The sequence below is a fragment of the Mauremys mutica genome, chromosome 2, assembly GCF_020497125.1.
Source record: "Mauremys mutica isolate MM-2020 ecotype Southern chromosome 2, ASM2049712v1, whole genome shotgun sequence".
In the NCBI taxonomy this organism is placed as follows: Eukaryota; Metazoa; Chordata; order Testudines; family Geoemydidae; genus Mauremys; species Mauremys mutica.
This window is the reverse complement of record NC_059073.1, coordinates 7011440-7030429: the sequence shown is the minus strand read 5'-3', so window position 1 is coordinate 7030429 and position 18990 is coordinate 7011440. Positions and strand designations below refer to the sequence as shown.

The following is an 18990-nucleotide window of genomic DNA, read 5'->3' as shown; positions in this document are numbered from 1 at the left end:
GCTGCTCGAAGGGCTCTGGCTAAGGCTTCCAGCAGCGGGGAGGGGAGAGGGCTCATCGAGGGGAGCAGGCCTGCTGGTGTAAAGGGGCTGGAGAGAGGTGGCACTGGCTTAGTTCTGCACCTGGGCCAATCCACTCCCCATTTGGCCGCTAAAGGGCCAGGCAGCTTTGCTGCTCCGCTTCCAAGCTATTGCACCGGATCTATCACCATCGCCTTGGCAAAGGACCAGCCTGTACCTGTTTCTGTCCAAATTCTCTTCATATGAACCCTTACCCTTCCCTTTTCAGTTGCTTTTGCCAAGAGACTCGGGCTGGGAAGAGAGGCCTGAGAGGGGATCCATCCAGGCCACCTAGATCCACGTGTTCTAGCATAAGACTCTACAGGGGCAAAGCTGGGAGTGGTTTGGATTAATACCCTGTAGGAACATGGCAGGGTTTGGGTTTTCTTTTTTTAAACTGACACCATTGTCTTCATCCCAGCTGCTGCTATCATCTGTATCAGGCCCACAGTGTGCTTGGAGAGCTGGAGAACATGGCCTCCCAGGAGGGAAGGTGCCTTCCAGCCTGGACAGACAGCCCTGTGACTGGCAGACGGTCCTGCCCTAAGCTTGCTTCACCATCAACAACTCCTTCCTCCGCAAATCTCTGCCCTTCTCTCACAATTTTGAAAAGCACTATTTAAAAATGACATCCTCCCAGAGCTGGAGCACAGCAGTTCTTGCCCTCCTCTGAGCCTCTCCATCCACATAGCGGGGCAGGACCCCTGGCTGAGAACTCCTGGTGCTGGGCACCATTAGCTGCAGCTGTACTGCCATTCCCTCCTTCCCTGCTCTGAAAATGTGTACGACTTACACTGGGGCAGAATACAGGTGCTAAGTGCTCTGCTTCTACTCCAGCCCCATCACAGTTATTTCCTTATGCAGTGCAAGGCCCTCGGCTCTCCAATCCACCCGAAATATTCTGCTCCCTGGCAGCCTCTTGCAGAAGGGAGGGGCCTGACTGTCACTACACTTGCTCCTTGAACCAGCCCATCCCACTCCTGGCTCTTAACACCTGACCAGGTCTCACATCCTCTCGCTGCTGTGGGGAAGTTAAGACTGAAAATAATTTCTACAGCATGGGGAAAAATTGAACCCTGTGCAAAAGTAGGAAGAAATCACACAGAAAACAATTCAGACAACAGCATTTTATTTACAGTAAAAATAAAAGTTTAGTTATCACAGTCACAAGATAAAAAAATTCTGAACACCAACTGTACTCTACAGCCACACAGAGCATCTGACATCTTCCTCAAACATAGAAACAGTTAGCGAGCAGAGTAGAGACGAAGCCAAGGAATAGGCACAGAAGTGTTGACAAATTACAATGGCCTCACTAGCTGGGCTGAGTAAAGTCAATGAAACAGAGTCTGAGGGTTACTGGAGCCGGGGGCTGATTTCAGGAATCTCAGGGGTTGGTCACCTCGCTCTCTCCTCCTGTCTCCATCTCGCTGCTCCCCGGTTCCTTTCCCTCCGTGGGCAGGTTTCCTCCTCCTGCCTTCACCCCCTGGCAGACGCTGATGGGAATGTCTCTGCCTTGTGCCGCTGGCAGGGCCAGACGTGACGCCTCGACGCAGAGCTGCCCATCCTGGGACAGGGAGCAGATCACGGCCTCCACCTTCACGTCTTCCGGCAGGAGAGTTTCTCTGCGGATCTCCCTGTACTCGTGGGAGCAGACTCCAGCCTCCGACTCAGTTTTCTTCTCATGCTTCCCCGTCACCGTCAGCTTCCTCCCGTCCACTCTCACCATCAGCTCAGCTGGGGAGAAGCCGCTCACGTCCATGGGGCGCTGGTACGTCTCCTTCCCCTGCGCCTGGGCCCCGGGCCCCTTCCCGGCACCCTCAGCCAGGGACTGGCTGCTCTGCCTCGGGGTCCTGCTCCCCTCGCCCTCCCCGCAGAGAAGGGGATAAGCCAGAAGGAGGGAGCGTCTCATTCGCTCCATCTCCTCCAGGTGCGTCTGCACGTCCCCCACCAGCTGGTCCCAGAGGCTGTGGGGACCCGGCCCCAGGAGGCTGGACACTGGGGCTCTGCTGCGAAGCCACCCGGGGCCACAGTCACGCGACTGCCACACTCGGAGCGGGAACATCCTGCGCGGGGCTGGAGCAGCTGGTCCGAGTTCAGCTGCTGAGACGCTGCTGCTGGAGCCGCCTCTGCCCGGCTCCCTGCCCGGCTGCTGCTCCCTGGCTGCGGCAGCCCCGGCGCCGCCTTTTATACCGGGCTGGGGGCGGGCCGGGCACCTCGGGAACCTTCCCGCTCCTGCGGGGTGGGGGCGGGGCCTGGCTCGGGAGGGGCGGGGCTGGGGGCGGGGCTGGGGGCGGGGCCTGGCTCGGCTCGGGGGCCCAGCAGCTTCTAGCAGCCGCTAGCGGGCGGAGCTCCCGGGCTGGGCTTTGCTGGAGCCTTCCCGATCCCGGCCGGCGGGGAGGGGGGGGCAGGTCTCAGCGGCGGGGCAGGGGCTGCAGCCCGGCTCTGCCCGGGGGGGGTTCCGAGCCCGGTAGCACAGACACCCGGCACAGCCCCCGCCCTCCCTCCCGCGAACGGGATATTTCTCCTCCCGCGGGGGTCGGGATCTGCCGCTTGTGGGGCGGCCAAACTTGGAGGGTTTCTCAGGTGCCCTGAAGCTCCTGCCTGGTGCTTGTGAATGGACGGGGGGGGGGGGGGCTCGGACAGGGTGTTCTCCCGGCTGCTCACCCCCCCACCCCAGCTCCTGCCTCAGCCAGAGCCTAGGAGGAGCTGCTGGGGAGGGGGGGCAGAGACAGTGCCGGGTGTGACCCCCCCCGACCGGAACAGGACCGGACACGAGTCTCTGTTATTGTTTATTACACGTGCGCGTGGTCGCCCGGCCCCTCCCCCGCCCAGACACCGGCCCGGGAAGTGTGTCCCCGGCTCCCCTCCCCCGCCCCCCCAACACAGCGGGATCGGATCGGGAAGGCTCCAGCAACGCCCAGCCCGGGAGCTCCGCCCACTAGCGGCCGCTAGAAGCTGCTGGGCCCCCGAGCCGAGCCAGGCCCCGCCCCCAGCCGAGCCAGGCCCCGCCCCCAGCCCCGCCCCCACCCGGCCGGAGCGGGAAGGTTCCCGAGGTGCCCGGCCCGCCCCCAGCCCGGTATAAAAGGTGGCACCGGGGCTGCCGCAGCCAGGGAGCAGCAGCCGGGCAGGGAGCCGGGAGCCGGGAGCCGGGAGCCGGGCAGAGGCAGCTCCAGCAGCAGCGTCTCAGCAGCTGAACTCGGACCAGCTGCTCCAGCCCCGCGCAGGATGTTCCCGCTCCGAGTGTGGCAGTCGCGTGACTGTGGCCCCGCGTGGCTTCGCAGCAGAGCCCCAGTGTCCAGCCTCCTGGGGCCGGGTCCCCACAGCCTCTGGGACCAGCTGGTGGGGGACGTGCAGACGCACCTGGAGGAGATGGAGCGAATGAGACGCTCCCTCCTTCTGGCTTATCCCCTTCTCTGCGGGGAGGGCGAGGGGAGCAGGACCCCGAGGCAGAGCAGCCAGTCCCTGGCTGAGGGTGCCGGGAAGGAGCCCGGGGCCCAGGCGCAGGGGAAGGAGACGTACCAGCTCTCCATGGACGTGAGCGGCTTCTCCCCAGCTGAGCTGATGGTGAGAGTGGACGGGAGGAAGCTGACGGTGACGGGGAAGCATGAGAAGGAAACGGAGTCGGAGGCTGGAGTCTGCTCCCACGAATACAGGGAGATCCGCAGAGAAACTCTCCTGCCGGAAGACGTGAAGGTGGAGGCCGTGCTCTGCTCCCTGTCCCAGGATGGGCAGCTCTGCGTCGAGGCGCCACGTCTGGCCCTGCCAGCGGCACAAGGCAGAGACATTCCCATCAGCGTCTGTCAGGGGGTGAAGGCAGGCGAAGGAAACCTGCCCACGGAGGGAAAGGAGCCGGGGAGCAGCGAGATGGAGACAGGAGGAGAGAGCGAGGAGACCAGCCCCAGAGATTCCTGAAACCAGCAACAAAGTCGAACAATGGGACTTCTCTGTACTGCGTCCACTCAGCGTAGCTTGTGCAGCAGATGATATTGATTTGAACGCTCCTGTGCCCATTCCAGGCCTTTCAGAGTTTACTCCAGCCGTTCTGGAACGATTTGTATAGGGGGGTATTTAGAGTCATTGAATTAAACTGTAACCCCTTGTACACAATGGAAACCATTTCATGCCAGGGGGTGAAGCCGCATCCCTAGTTCCAGCACGTCTTATTTACTCCATGTGATTCACTCTGTGAGAAGTGACTGTGACACCTTTTCTGGTTGCTCATTTCTGGTGTCTGCTGCACATAATGTTACCGGTCATTATTGTGAAAAATATTAATTTCAAAACTGTAAATAGTTGCTGGTTGCTGTTTGTGTCTGTGTAACTGCTGCAAATAAACCCACCTCTTTGGCTTTTTATCGTCACCTTTTTCAGTCCAACTTCCAAACTGAACAGTGTGGGCCTGGCTGGGGGCAGGAGAGGCAGGGATCTCTTCGGTGTTGCACACGATTGAGGACAGGTCCATTTCGTAGCTCCTTGGAGCAGCTGCAATGGCTGGTAGCACAGGCTCTCCCAGCAGAGGGTGTCACTTAACGGAATAGTTGGTGAGAGAGGGTTTGATAAGCAAAGAGGAGTTAGTGTCCCGCATCCTTCTTCAGCTGCCCGCTGCATCAGAGGGCTCAGCATCCTGGAGAGTAAAGGGAAATAACTCCAGGGAGAGACCTACCGCTAGGAGCTTAAGCAATAGGCTCAGTGAACGGGAGAGAGCAGGGAGGAGGGTTACAAATGGGGGCTTCCTCACTCTCCCCCCCCCATCCGTGCAACTTACCTACCCCATCCTGCTGCCCTGAGGCCACGTGCATCAAGAGGGCAGCTTGAGGGAAGGAAGGGGTGGGATTTTTTCAGCTGTCCCAGTACAACCCCACCTGGTAGTGTCTGGAAAAGAACGGTCATTTTCCCTACAGCAACGGTGGCTCATTGAGATGATATGGGCATTGCAGCTCCCAGTGTGTATGTGTGTGGGGGTGAGCCCGATGCACATCAGCCAGGAGTGTTTCTGAATAGCTGTTGTGCTGAACTGAGAAACGTCTCATTCATTTTCATGAACGAACAGGCGTGACTCAGTTCCCCTTTTAGTTGTGTGTTACCTGCCGGGTCAGAAAGGGTTAACTTCTTTTTTGAAAGGAGACAAAGCAATGCAGGGACTTGGAGGGGGTGGGTGAGATGGATGAAGCAGCAGGAAGTAACAGCACTAGAGAGTACTTACTGCAGATGGCTAGATGGATCACCAAGCCAGCCTGGGGGTGTGGTTGTGTGTGTGAATTGTATATGTTGGTTGGAACAGGGTTCAAGAGGCCCAGCAGATTAAGTTTGGAGAATTGTATAAAGTGGGCAACCTATGATAGCAGGGTTTTTTTTGGGGGGAGAGGGGCGGGGGTGTCATTCTCACTTGGTCCAAGCACTGACATGAGACTTGAGCCAGGGGTCAGACCCTGCTGGAAGGTTGAGGGACAGACCCCTGCTGAAGATGGGTGACACACTAACACAGGCAGGCATAGATGCTGTTTAGTGTTTTATTACCTTTTTTTTCCCATGTATTTGTTCTGAATAAATCCTTTCCTTTATGAAGCCTGGCTAGGCAATGGCTCACCCGGTCATAGAGACAGGACAGCAAGTGCTGAACTAAGCCTCACTAAGTTGATCACAATGAGTCACAAGAGGAAATTACAGCCTAAAGCCGTGGTGTGGAGGGAGAGGAGCGCGATTTCCCACCTGGAGAAAGGTGATGGCTGCAGGCCTGAGATCTGAGCAGGGGGCCTTCAAGGAAGCTATGAAAGGGTCAGGGGTGCAGTTAACCCTGGAACTGTGATCGGGGCTTTTGTGGATCCCTGGGCCAGAGGGCCCCTCCCCACCCCTTCTGCCTCAGTCCTCCCTGTCCCCAATCCTGCTGGGGAGTGGGGTTGGGGCATGGGGGCTTCCCCCGCTCCCTGACAGGAGCACTGGGTGGGCAGAGCGGGACAAGCCCCAGCACCCCGACCCTGCTCCCCAAGAGGAGCTCCAGGCAGGTGGGCGGAGCAGGTCGGGGCATGCCCATTTTTCCAGGACCCCCTGATTGGCTGGGGCCCCCCAATTGCCCTGTTGTCCCAGTGGCTAATCCCCCACTGAGTGTGATAGCGGTGTCCATCCAGGCCACACATGCCCACTGTGCCTCCTCATGCTCCCACAAGAGGGCATAAAGGGCAGGGTGGACAGACCTCCCTCAGTTCCCTCACAATTCAACGCCCATGTAGCCAAGGTCTCCAAATGGAGGCCGGGTTGGGGGATCCCCATGGACTATGCCATCCCAGAGAACCACAGTTGCTGTGGGCCGAGTGGCAGTTCCCTGTTGCCGTATGCATCCATGTGGATTCTGATCGAGGCGACTGGAAAGTAGCATCCTTGCTGGATGGTGGGCGGGAGGCGTTTCAGCTGTCAGTCAAACAGGGATCGAAGTACTGCTCTCCCAACCTGTGCTGCTCTCCTGCCCTTGGCATCTGACCTGGTTACCACGTCTACAGCACAACGTTGAACAGGCAGTGAAGTGCTCCACCGTGCAGCTAGCAGACACTTGCACCTACCTGACGCAGGCAAAAGATGCTGCTGGTGGAGCGCACCTTGTCACTCAGAGGGGGAGGCTTGGCAGCTCTCTGCTAGCAGGGGAAATGCCCTGTGAGATCGACTTAGAGAGGCTCTGTGATGAGATGGCTTGGCCAGAAATGGCCACAAAGAGGCAGGGAGACAGCCTGAGGAAGGGTGTGGTGTAGTTAAGGAAACAGAGCAAATGCTGACCATGTTCAAAGTACATAGCTTCTTTTCTCCTAGCGTTGAATGCGGCTTCAAGACTGGCAGGCAGGGCAATTGCTCAGTTGTGGGGAGAGATAGCTCAGTGGTTTGAGCATTGGCCTGCTAAACCCAGGGTCGGGAGCTCAATCCTTAAGGGTACAATTTGGGGCAAAAATCTGCCAGGGGATTGGTCCTGCTTTGAGCAGGGGGTTGGACTAGATACCTCTTGAGGTCCCTTCCAATCCTGATAGTCTATAAAGATAGAATTCAATTGTGAGTGCGTGACATGCCAATATTGCTACAAGATGGGCTTTGCGAGTTAAAATGCTAGTCCAGCATGGTTTAGATAGGCATCTCAACCAGTCCCTGCAGTGTATGTGACAAGGGTCAGCCCAGAATGGGGGATAAGAGACCAGCCTCCCTTTCTGTACATTCACTGGGTCTAGCTCCTACATGAGCTTTCACAGGGTTTGAGGTGGGCCTATGACACTCTTGTGTGACATGTGCATGGGAAACACACAGTAAGAGCCACATGTGAAGTCTGGCAAGCAGTGTCACATATGTACAGCAACAGAGTCCTGTGTCACCTTCTAGACTAACAGACAGATTGGAACATGAGCTTTCGTGGGTGAACACCCACTTTGTTGGATCCGACGAAGTGGGTATTCACCCACGAAAGCTCATGCTCCAATACGTCTGTTAGTCTAGAAGGTGCCACAGGACTCTCTGCTGCTTTCCAGATCCAGACTAACATGGTGACCCCCTCTGATACTTGACACATATGTACACACCAGCATGCAGCCTAAGTCCCAGACTTGTACACACCATTGTTGGATTTAATTTTCGAGAGTTTGCAGTTGGAGAGGCTAGAACCTAGCCTCTGGGAGGAATGCTCCTGCAGATCATGAGTGGACCATTGCTCATGCTGAGTCCTGCTTAGAAGAGGGAGAGGACATAGGCTGTGTTCTCCTGCTGGGTCCTGCCTCTGACCAGCAAGTCATCTAGATGTGGATTTTCTACCTCCTTAAATTCACAACAAGGCATTTGGTGAATACTTTCCATGCCATGCAGTGTCTGAAGGGCAGAACCCTGCTCCGGTAAGGGTTGGGCCTCAGTGTATCTGAGGCACTTTTGGGGGGGCAGGTTGATGGCTATGTGGAAGTACTCGCAGATCGGACACTCACCAGGTTCTATCTCACTGCCATGGGCGATAAGAGAGAACAGAGGAAGGAGTTGGGCCATTCCGCCCTTTATGCCCTCGTTCAAGAGCATGTGGTCTGGGGTGCACACATGGCCCCAACGGACTGCCAGTCTCAGCCACATGAGGGGCATTCGCACCTACAACTGTTCCCCAAGCATAGAGCCCCCAGTGGCCACCTCCATCCCACATGGAAAAAGAGGCAAAACACAACAAGGAAGGAGATTTTATTTCCTGGTGGCTGAATGCATTGTAAACAGTGAAGCATCAAACAGGAACCTGTGACCCTAACAGCCAACTGGCAAAGGGTGCACCCAACACAGGGTTGTCAGAATATTTAGCCAACCCGCACCTCGTAAGGTATCATATGAGAAGTGGTGACATGCTGGCCACTGAACCAAACTGTAAACCCTGGATATGATAGAAACCACTTCAAGCTGCAGCCCCAGCATCCCTAGTTCCAGCACCCATGTGTAAAGAGGTAGGTACATGTGCTGGAAACAGGTTCCTAACACAGGGTCAGACCGAGCAATCTGAGTAGAGCAAATAAACAGGTTTGTCCTAGACAAGGGAATGTGGATGTACCAGTCTGCTAGGGTCAAGTTCATAAGCCAGAGACAAGGAAAGTACATCTACAGGATCAAACCAAGCGAAAGAGCTACTTCACAAGAGGCTGAGGAAGGCAGCATGGCATCTGCACACCAGCAGGGGAGATGGACTTTATCTGGGGATACACTTCAAACGACTACATTTCAAAGGGCTACCAGACTATAAGGGGAGAGAAAACCCTTCGTTATCCAGCACTTAGGGCATGTCTATGTGGTCATTCAACAGGCTAAGGGGCTGTTTAATTGCAGTGTAGACGTTCAGGCTCCGGCTGGGGCCCTGCAAGCCAGGAGGGTCCTAGCGCTCAGGCTCCAGCCCAAACATCTACACCACAATTAAACAGCCTCTTAGCCCAAGCGTCATATGCCAAGTGTAGACATACCCTCAGGGATATAGGGGTCAGCACCCACGGCTTCTGTGAAGGTTGGACCCTCTAGCCCAGTGGTGGTCGATCCTAGAGGATCTCCCAGTCCATCGCCATCTCCAGTGGTGCAGCGTGGCTGCTGCTAAGGCAGACTCCCTGCCTGCCCTGGCCCCACGCTGTGCCCAGAAGCAGCCAGCACAGCCCCCCGGAGCAGGGGGTCTCCCTCCATGCACTGCTCCTGCCTGCAAGCGCCACCCCCACAGCTCCTATTGGCCGGGAGCTGTGGCCAATGGGAGCTTCAGGGGCGGTGCTTGCAGAGCAGCTGCATGCAGAGCCACATGCCCCCCCCCCAGGGCTGCAGGGGCACGTTGGCCCCTTCCAGGAGTGGCATGGGGCTGGGGTAGGCAGGGAGCCTGTCTTAGCAGCAGCCATGCTGTGCCACCAACCAGAAGCCACCAGACATAAATGCTGCCCAGCAGGAGGCTGCACCCTAACTCCCATCCCCCTCCTGGAGCCAGCACCCCAACCCCCTACCCCAGCCCTGACCCCCCTCCCGGAGCCAGCACCCCAACCCCCTACCCCAGCCCTGACCCCCCTCCCGGAGCCAGCAACCCAATCCCCTACCCCAGCCCTGACTCCAAACCCCTCCCGGAGCCAGGACTCATACCTCCTCCTGCACCCCACGCCCTCCCAGAGTGTGCACCCCCATCCCCTGCCCCAGCCCAGAGCCCCCTCCCACACTGTGAACCCCTTTGCCCCAGGCCAGAGCCCACACCCCCTCCCAAACCCCAACCCAGTGAAAGAGAGCAAGCGACAGCGAGGGAGGGATAGAGAGGGGCGGGGATTTGGGGAAGGAGGACCACCTCAGGGAAAGGGCAGGGTAGATCCTGGGTTGCCCTTAAATTCAAAAAGTGATCTTGGGTGTAAAAAGGTTGGAGATCACTGCTCTGGCCTGTGGGGCAGGAGATACTGGTAGCTTGAGTATGCGACAAATTGGTTTAGGCAAAGATTGTAACTTTCTAAAGTTAAGTTTTAGTGCCTAGAAAGCAGGTTGTTTTGTTTGGTTTGTAACCAGCCCTGTCTCTCTCTCGCTCAGTATCATGTCAATCATTGTTATTAGTAAACGTATTCTAAGTTTTACTATAAACCACCTCAGTGCCGTGTATTAAAGGCTAGTATGTGCGTGTGCTGTCTCCTTGGAGACGGGGACTTCATTTCTGTCGGCGGCCCTGGGGAGGAACTGGACCCTGCCAAGAGATGTGTTGGGGAACTCCTGTTCACTGAATGGTACCTGCCAGGCGTGGTTTAGACTGTAGGCGGTTGCTGGAGGGGTGGCCAGACCGGTGTGGCAGGGGCTGTCACACACGCTCTCTCTTGCGGAGGCAGAAGGGTACCAGCCTGGCTTATGGTCCTAGGCTCCCTAAGAAGAGTGTCACAGAGCCATTACAAACCCCACAGCAGAGGCCATGTGATTCCTGGGTCCTTTACAGCGATGTTACTTTCATCCCTACTCCACAGAGAACAGACACATCTAACTGGCCGACCCCCCTCCTCCAGCCAACCCCCTGCTGCACCCGCTGCTATCTTCATTAAACTGAACGCTAGGAAAGACATCTAAAGCCAGCAGGTTCCGACTTCTCCCCCGTGTGTGACTGGAGAGAACCAGCCTCTGTTCTGCTAGGGCAGGGGGCAGATCTTTTATTTTTAACATTTATTTGGTTTAAGGCAAGTGGTGTTTTCTCTTCTTTTCTAAAGAGGAAACGCTTCAGCCAGAATGTGCGTGAATGTTCCAGGGAACTGACGAAGATGCTAAGTGTGATCGCTGCTGTTGAACAGAAACTGCCTCAGAAAGTTGGGAATAACTTTTCTATACAAGAGTCAGGGTACAATTTACCCTGATTTAGTTGGGTGTGGTCCTGCTTTGAGCAGGGGGTTGGACTAGATGACCTTCTGAGGTCCCTTCCAACCCTGAGATTCTATGATTCTATAATACAAATACGATTCTGAAAACAAACTGATCTCTGTGCTACTAAACACACCTGAGAGGATAAACATTTAAAGAAACATTCAAAGACTCATAGATTTGAAGGCCAGAAGAGGCCATTACAATCATCTAGTCCAGGGGTCGGCAACCTTTCAGCAGTGGTGTGCCGAGTCTTCATTTATTCACTCATTTAAGGTTTTGCGTGCCAGTAATACATGTTAACGTTTTTTAGAAGGTCTCTTTCTATAAGTCTGTAATATATAACTAAACTAGTGTATGTATGTAAGTAAATAAGTTTTTTTTAAATGTTTAAGAAACATCATTTAAAATTAAATTAAAATGCAGAGCCCCCTGGACCGGAGGCCAGGACCCAGGCAGTGTGAGTGCCACTGAAAATCAGCTCGGGTGCCGCCTTCGGCACGTGTGCCATAGGTTGCCTACCCCCTGCTCTAGTCTGACCTCTTGCACAGCACAGGTCCCAGACCCTGACGCAGTGATTCCTGCAGCCAGCCCATAGCTTGTGGTTGTGCTACAGCTTCTAGAAAGCCATTCGGCCTTGATTTAAGGACTCCAAGTAACGGAGAATCCACCCCATCCCTAATGGTCAGTTACCCTGTTAAAAATTCTTTTACCTTTTTGTACTTCTCTCAAGCTGGACAGTGAAAACAAGCTACATGGTTCATTTCTCTCTCTTTCTGGTTTCACACTCTAGCTTTCATGCACTAACTTTGGGTACGTTCTTCAGAGCAGGGGCCACATCTCTCCTTGTTTTGTGCAGCACAACGGGGCCTTTGCAATCCAAACATTTAATGGTTTGTCAATCACTGCAGGGGAAACGTTTCCATCACGTTTAGAGAGATTTCACGAAAGCTCCACAAAGCAGATTGTGGGGCTGCAATCACTTGCCTCTATGCTGTTTACACTGTACTTGTATTTCTGAAGACCCTGCAAGGCCTCTCCTGGGATCTGCAGGCAAAGTGGGATTGGGAGAAATAATGGGTTTGATTCCTACTCAAAGATCCAACTGTAAGAGGTCAGTTTGTATTCTTAAACTTACAACTGAAGATTAAACTGCTGCTCCTGCAAGGAGCTCTGTGCAGAACCCCACTGGGAGCCCCCTGGCCACAGCTCATTTCAGGATTAGATCATAAATTTCCCCAGTTTAGATGCAGCCCATGGGGTTTCTTGTACCTTCCTCTGAAGCAGCTGGCACTGGCCACCATTGGACAGGATACAGAACAAGTCCTGGCCCAATACAATTACTGAGAGCCTACACTTAGCTATAAGCTAAAGAGAATTAATAGCCCTAGAGAATTTCCTAATCAATGTGTCTATGATGAGAGTTTGATTCTGCTTAGGATGAATCTGCTGTTTCTTAAACAACTTTGTTCATGATGCACGAGCCCAGAGTAGAATCCAGCTCATTCTCCCATAGCTGGGATGGCTCTGCACTACAAACACCCCCTTATTTTAGGCATTAAAGTCAGAAGGTGCGACTCCAAAGACACGCAGCAATCAGGCCTATTGAGGAAAGTGCCGCAGTCTGGGAGGGACAACATTAGGAGATACTACTTTCGAAAACACACAGTAGAGGTGGCAGAAGAACAGCACCCGAGGACAGCTGCGGATCCCAACACTTAAGCCACACTGTTAGTAGAGTAAAACTAGGCAGAGCCTTGCTGGATCTCTGCCCCCATCAACGCCTCCCCTTGCATTTCAAACCAGATCTGAAAAATCTCCTTCCCGTCTGCGCAGGTCCTGTTCGGGAATGTTTGCCGTACCTGTTGGAGCTGGACTGCCCTGTAGCTACTGCCCTGCACAGCAAAACCATCATTCAAAAAGGATTAGACAATTAAATAGAAAGGCCCAGGCCCTGAGGTCGGCCAGGTCTTTGTGCAGGTTAATTCGGGCTTGCACAGGTGCAGGTTGCTGCTGGACGAGATGATGCAGGCAGGGCAGCTCACCGGCTGGATCGACGCAGGTCACTGAGGAGAAAGTGCAGCTTCTCAGTCACAGCAACCTGTGAACAGGGGGGAGATGGGAGGAAACCGGTCAGTGGTTTGATGTAAGATGCCACTCTTGTTCTCTTGTTGCGTCATCACAGGCTATGAGGGACGGAGCCTTGTATGATTGGGATGAAGGCTCCCGACTTGCCAGAGACCCCAGACGACGGGCAGAGAAGAACAGAAGGAAAAGGTCGGATATATTATCAGAATGGGCGCCTCCATGGTGGCTCTCATCACAAAGCAATGAACACACTCTAGCCAGGAAACACTTCATCCACCAGCGAAATGCAGCCACCTCTGCAGTGGAACAGGAAAGTCATTTAACAGCACACAGCAATGCTGTGCAGAGGAAATCCTGCATGAGCTGAAACTGCAAAGCATGTTTAGGGAGACAGAATGGAGAATGCAGCCAGGATTAACTCCTGCAAAAAAGTGCCAGCGGGTCTTTAACGATCACAGGTTGTCAGGACCTCAGTTTTACTTCCCCTCTGAAAGATGCCACCGCAGAGGCACACCGCCCAGGGGTGCATCATTGAAAGGGGGCAGCACAACGCCCCCTAGTGCTGCGAGAGGGCATTCCAGAGAGCACATCTGAGTATTGCATGGACAGCAGGGTCAGAAGGAAGAGCACCACCTGGAGACCCTGGGTGCTCCTTGGAAGTCTCCCAGCCAAGTACTGACCAGGCCTGCCCCTGCAAGGCGTGATCCCAGGTCGAGGTGGAAGAGCTCAGCTCGAGAACGCCCTGCCGTTGGAGATGGCCTGTCACAGCCAGTTGGCTCACGTACCTGGTACGGCTCTGGGTCCCGGAGTCTCTTGTGCGCAGGGCTGAGCGTGCTCAAAGAGGCTTGGGCGTGGCTCTTGATTTCCAGCAGGCTGGGAAGAGCCTGGCAAACCTGCTTGGAAGGGGGGAGGACAGACGGACAAAGGTTTGTATTAAAAGCAAGAGCTGGGCCCGAGCAGAACAGGGGTCTGCATCCAAGATGAAGCGGAGTTTGGGGGAGTTCAGAGCTGGGGTTTGCTTCTCCCCACATCTAAGATTTAACGTTACAACACTGCGATGGCAGAACAGGAGACAGTACGTGTAAAGCGCCTCGTACGCATTCATTCTCAAAGCCCCTCCCCCCCGAAGATATGATCCCCACTTAGGGGGGAAACTGAGGCACAGCGAAGGGCAGTGACTTGCCCAAGGTCACCCAGCAAGCCAAAGGCAGGGCAGAAGAGAGAACCCAGCACTAAACCATGGATGCTGCTGAAAGTGAGTCATGAACAAACCCCCTAAGCTGTGCCGCTAATGAGAAAGTCCTAGCTGGGGCATCCCACTGAGCCACTTTTGCCTGGCTGCTCTCTTCCCACAAAGGAGAGGAGGTCACCTGCCTTCCCCCAAACATGTGCTGCCTTTCAAGCCAGAGCATGGGATCTGCTGTGAAGAAGGCCCTCCGCACAGCACCGGTAGGGGCTGGGCAGCTCAGTTTGCCTGCAAGGCTCTCTAGAGACAGAAAACGAAGACAAGATTCAAACATATTCGCAGTTCCCCAGGGCACCCGATTCCTGATCGGCAGAACCACATCCCGCTGGGAACAGCCTGGGTGCTGCCAGAGACGCAGCTCAAGAGCCAGGAGGAGAGTGGACCGAGCTGTTGACTTTCCTGCACTCTCCCTTTCATCCAGATGACTCCCAAAGGCCTATTCGGATATTTACTCTCTGTAGGAACTCTTATAGACAGCTTCCCATCCAAAAGCAGCCACTTCTGGGGTGGAAGGTGGCAGCTGTCTGACTGGGCAAAGCAACACGACCCAACAGTGTAGGACAGGAAGCAATTATTACACTCAGTTGAAAATGGAGAGGTGGGGGGGTCTAGGTGAAGGTAAGGTGAACACCCAAGTTTAACCCATTGACTCCTGCAATTTGTGCCAAGACGACAGTACCTTGATTTTCTGTCCCCTATGACAGATGATACAGCACCCCTAATATCTTGCTGGGGCAGTTCTGATTTGAAGGGAACAGCGCTACCGACCCTGCACTACTCTAAGACTTCTCTAGAGGTTTCTCATTCAAGTACCAGGCTAAGCAGCAGCCCGCTTAGCACCGGAGAGTCACGGCGGCAGGGGAGCCAAGAAATCAGCTAGGCAGAGAGAAGCTTGCAACTAGGGTGACCAGCCAGCAAGTGTGAAAAATCAGGACAGGGGGTGGGGGGGTAATAGGAGCCTATATAAGAAAAAGACCCCAAAATCAGGACTGTCCCTACAAAATCGGGACATCTGGTCACCCTACTTGCAACATGGTCAAAGCTGCAGCAGCCCGGCGGCTTGCAAGGAGGGAGGGGCACACGCCTTTTCTGACCTGTCCATCTTTAAAGTAAGTGCGGTGCAGGATCTCCACTGCCGTGGGAGTCACCCTCCTGGCCGCTTCACTCCTCCCCAGCATGCGGACAGCCACCTCCTGCCCCGCCCTGGGCGGGGGCTCCTCCTCCAGTGCCATGAGATCCATAAAGGCAAGACCTGCCAGGAATCGGAGGCAGACGTTAGCCTCCCAGGTTAGGGGGGTGCACGTGCTGGGGTTCAGAGCAATGCTACCCCTCGTCGGGGAGCTGCGCCAGTTTAGATCCAGACCAAGACCGAGGCTTCATCAGCCGGTGCCCACACTCCGAACGTGAGGCAATCTCCCTGGCGGGCGCACGGTTAACCCGGGGGGGGAGAGAGGTTATGAGCAAGGGATGTTGCAGGATCTCCTCATTCAGGTAGGGAGGGGAAAGGGGGCTACACTGCTGCAAAGGTCAACAGTCCCAGCTCTGGGAAGCAGAACATGAGCCTGGAACAGCAGCTTTTCCGGACGATCCTCCGGGGATCCTGACACCGACAGATGCCCTGAGCCGCAGGCTCCGGGAACACCTGGTGCTTTTAGAAGCTGAGCAAACAGCAAGGACAGGGGATGCTCGGCCCAGGGGGCGGGGAGAGAGGAGGGGCTGGGCTGCTGAGTAGCCAGAGGACTTTGCCCTGGCCACAGAGGTGGAACCTTCCTAGTGCTGGGAGAAATCCCAGCTCAGCAGAATCCCCCTAGGGAACGGGCACCCCAGCCCCAGACACAAGGCCAGAGGGAAACACGCAGGCGTTTAGGTTAGATCTGGGCTGTGACAGGGAAACGCTGAGCTCGACGTCCCTGGAGGCTGATGGTCTTAGGGTCTCTCTACACTACGAAATTAGGTCGAATTTATAGAAGTCGTTTTTTTTAGAAATCGTTTTTACACAGTTGTGTGTGTCCCCACACAAAATGCTCTAAGTGCATTAAGTCGGCGGACTGCGTCCACAGGCTAGCGTCGACTTCCGGAGCGTTGCACTGTGGGTAGCTATCCCACAGTTCCCGCAGTCTCCGCTGCCCGTTGGGATTCTGGGTTGAGATCCCAATGCCTGATGGGGCAAAAACAGTGTTGCGGGTGGTTCTGGGTACATGTGGTCAGGCTCCCCTCTCCCTCCCTCCCTCCGCGAAAGCAACGGCAGACAATCGTTTTGCGCTTTTCCTGGGTTACCTGAGCAGACGTCTTACCACGGCAAGCATGGAGTCCACTCAGCTCACCGTCACCGTACAGCTCCTGGGTGCTGGCAGACGTGGGACTGCATTGCTACACAGCAGCAGCTCATTGCCTTTTGGCAGCAGACGGTGCATTACGATTGGTAGCCACTGTTGTCGTATTCCTGGGTGCTCTTTTAGCCGACCTCGGTGAGAACGGTCGGGGCGCCTGGGAAGACATGGGGGTGACTCAGCCAGGTCATTCCCATCTTCTGCCGAGCACCCGGGAGATGACGATGGCTAGCAGTCCTACTCCGCCGTCTGCTGCCAGCCAAGATGTAAAAGATAGATGGAGTGGATCAAAACAAGTAATTGACCCGGCAATGTGCACATCACGCTGATGAGCTCTGCATGGTCACCTGTGCTGATCAGCTCGCCACGCTGTCCAAACAGGAAATGAAATTCAAAAGTTCGCGGGCCTTTTCCTGTCTACCTGGCCAGTGCATCTGAGTTCAGAGCACTGTCCACAGCGGTCACAATGGAGCACTCTGGGATAGCTCCCGGAGGCCAATACCGTCGAATTGCGTCCACACTACTCCAAATTCGAACCAGCAAGGCCGATTTCAGCACTAAATCCCCTCGTCGGAGGTGGAGTAAAAAAAATCAATTTAAAGAGCCATTTAAGTCGAACAAAAGGGCTTCGTCGTGTGGAGGGGTCCAGGCTTAAATCAAGGTAACGCTGCTAAATTCGACCTAAAATCGTAGCGTAGACCTGGCCTTAGTCCACAGAGCAGGCGCAGCATGGCTAGCAAGGCAGGCTTTCCTGCAGCACCGTACTCTCAGCCCTGAGCAGGAAAGACCCACATCCCGGGGGAAGGGCCAGTCGATCCTGGGCATTCAGCTGGGACTGCCAGCAAGGGGGCTAGTACGGTTGATGGGGAGTTTTAAAGATACCCTTTCATTAGTTGCCAATTCGGTTCCACGTGGTAACGGCCGTCACTACTGCCCTGAGCCTGATTCAAACCAGGGACCCAAAGCAATGGCCACTTGTCCCAGCTCCAAAACTGCCCCCCTAAATCCGGAGCCAGGACTCGGGCGTGCAAGGTGTGTATGTTTAAGACTCGGTGTCTCAGGTCTCTGGGGGACCAGTCTTTATACGGCCAGGTCTGGATTCCCAGGATGTCGTTCTCATTTTGCAGGGCGAGCACTGGGTCAATGTCTCACCAGTGGCAGCATGGAGCCTGTACACCACCTTGCTCCCCGGGATGGTCATCTTCTCTTCGTCTTCAGTCAGCTTCAGCTTGGAGCAGCCGTTCACCTTCACCAGCTACAGGGGGAAGGAGCAAAGATGAAAGGCTCCTCAGTGCCTACGGCACAGGAGATCTCACTTCTACGCAGGGCCGTCCTTACCTACGGTGGTGCCCTGCGCCGCTCCCCGCGCAGGGAGGGGGGGTGCGCTCAAGGGCTGCAGGGCCGCGGGGGCAGGAGCTGGGGGGGAGGCCAGGGTAGCACGGGTGATTAGTGGGGGGCTGGTGCCGGCAGCAGGAGTCGGGCCCACCCCCCCCGATGGCAGCGGGAAGCAGAGCAACCCGGCCCCAGTCCTCCCTGCTCTCAGCCCTGTCGCATGGAGGAAGGGGTCAGGCCCGCCCCCGCACTCACCAGCGGCGGCCCAAGTCCAGTGCGATACAGAAGCAAACAGGAAAGAGGCAAAATGTAAATGAGGATTTATAAATGGCTTCAGCTTTAATCACCTAGTGTTAATGACGGAGCAGGGGTGTGTGTGTGTGTACAGATATATACACACACACACAATTTTAGAGAGAGAGAGAGAGAGAGAGAGAGAGGCCTGATTCTTCTCTCAGTTTACCCTAACATAACTCCACTGCCTTGGGCATAAACTGGCTATGAATAAACTGAGGCTGGAAATGAAATGAAAGTTTCTAATCTTCAGAGGAGTGAGGCTTTGGAACAGCCTGCCAATAGGAGTAGCGGGGCCAAGAACCTAACTAGTTTTAAGATGGAGATTGATAGATTTGTGAATGGGATTATCTGGGAGGGTTGCCTGTGATAGCAGGGAGCTGGACCCCATGATCAGGAGGGACCTTTCAGGCCCATGCCCTACGGCCCTTACTCTGGATTCATACCCAATGTAAATGAGAGGAGAATCAGGCCCAGGATTTTTAACCTGACAGTGTCTCTTTAGTGGTGTCAACAGGATGTCCACCAAAATAATTCCCGCGAATCACCACACTGTGAACTCACACAGAGCTTTTCATCCAAACATCTACAGCAGCTGATACTATCACACTCTGCATACAGTGAGCCAATGGCAAAATTAGGACGAGAGCCCAGCTCTGACGCCCAGTTCCCTTTTCTAAGCTCCAGGCCATGGGGCCTCTTTCCAGTCCCTATTAATGAAAGGGGAAGAGGAGTCCGGCTATTTGAGAAAACGGCAACACCCCCCCTCGATCACACAATAAACCCAGACAACCATTGCAGCCTTAACGG

At 55.0% G+C, this 18990-nt stretch overlaps 3 protein-coding genes across 6 annotated transcripts in view; 1 reads left to right on the top strand and 2 right to left on the bottom strand.

The window, feature by feature from the left end:
- Positions 1 to 1231: 1231 nt before the first annotated feature.
- On the bottom strand, positions 1232 to 2226 carry LOC123364567 (heat shock protein 30C-like). Its single transcript, XM_045006793.1, has one exon. The coding sequence runs from the start codon at positions 2120 to 2122 to the stop codon at positions 1445 to 1447; it is 678 nt and encodes a 225-aa protein (XP_044862728.1). The 5' UTR covers positions 2123 to 2226; the 3' UTR covers positions 1232 to 1444.
- Positions 2227 to 3190: 964 nt separating this feature from the next.
- Positions 3191 to 4376, top strand: LOC123364496 (heat shock protein 30C-like). The gene has a single exon (XM_045006682.1). The coding sequence runs from the start codon at positions 3286 to 3288 to the stop codon at positions 3970 to 3972; it is 687 nt and encodes a 228-aa protein (XP_044862617.1). The 5' UTR covers positions 3191 to 3285; the 3' UTR covers positions 3973 to 4376.
- Positions 4377 to 11317: 6941 nt separating this feature from the next.
- NAPRT (nicotinate phosphoribosyltransferase) overlaps positions 11318 to 18990 on the bottom strand; it is a 28173-nt gene continuing 20500 nt past the window's right edge. For 2 of the 4 annotated variants that reach the window (XM_045005858.1, XM_045005859.1), the window contains 4 exons: positions 17707 to 17809; positions 15319 to 15476; positions 13764 to 13871; positions 11318 to 12991 (listed from right to left, as the gene is read on the bottom strand). In XM_045005858.1, coding sequence (XP_044861793.1) covers positions 12932 to 12991; positions 13764 to 13871; positions 15319 to 15476; positions 17707 to 17809 — 429 coding nt within the window. In that variant the 3' untranslated portion in view covers positions 11318 to 12931. Of the gene's footprint in view, positions 12992 to 13763; positions 13872 to 14352; positions 14465 to 15318; positions 15477 to 16651; positions 16712 to 17706; positions 17810 to 18990 lie in introns of those variants that run through there. The other 2 variants (XR_006576990.1, XM_045005860.1) reach the window with 2 other exon arrangements.

Coding starts and splice junctions, on each gene's coding strand:
- LOC123364496 (XM_045006682.1), top strand. CDS start 3,286: ATGTTCCCGCTCCGAGTGTGGCAGTCGCGTGACTGTGGCCCCGCGTGG.
- LOC123364567 (XM_045006793.1), bottom strand. CDS start 2,122: ATGTTCCCGCTCCGAGTGTGGCAGTCGCGTGACTGTGGCCCCGGGTGG.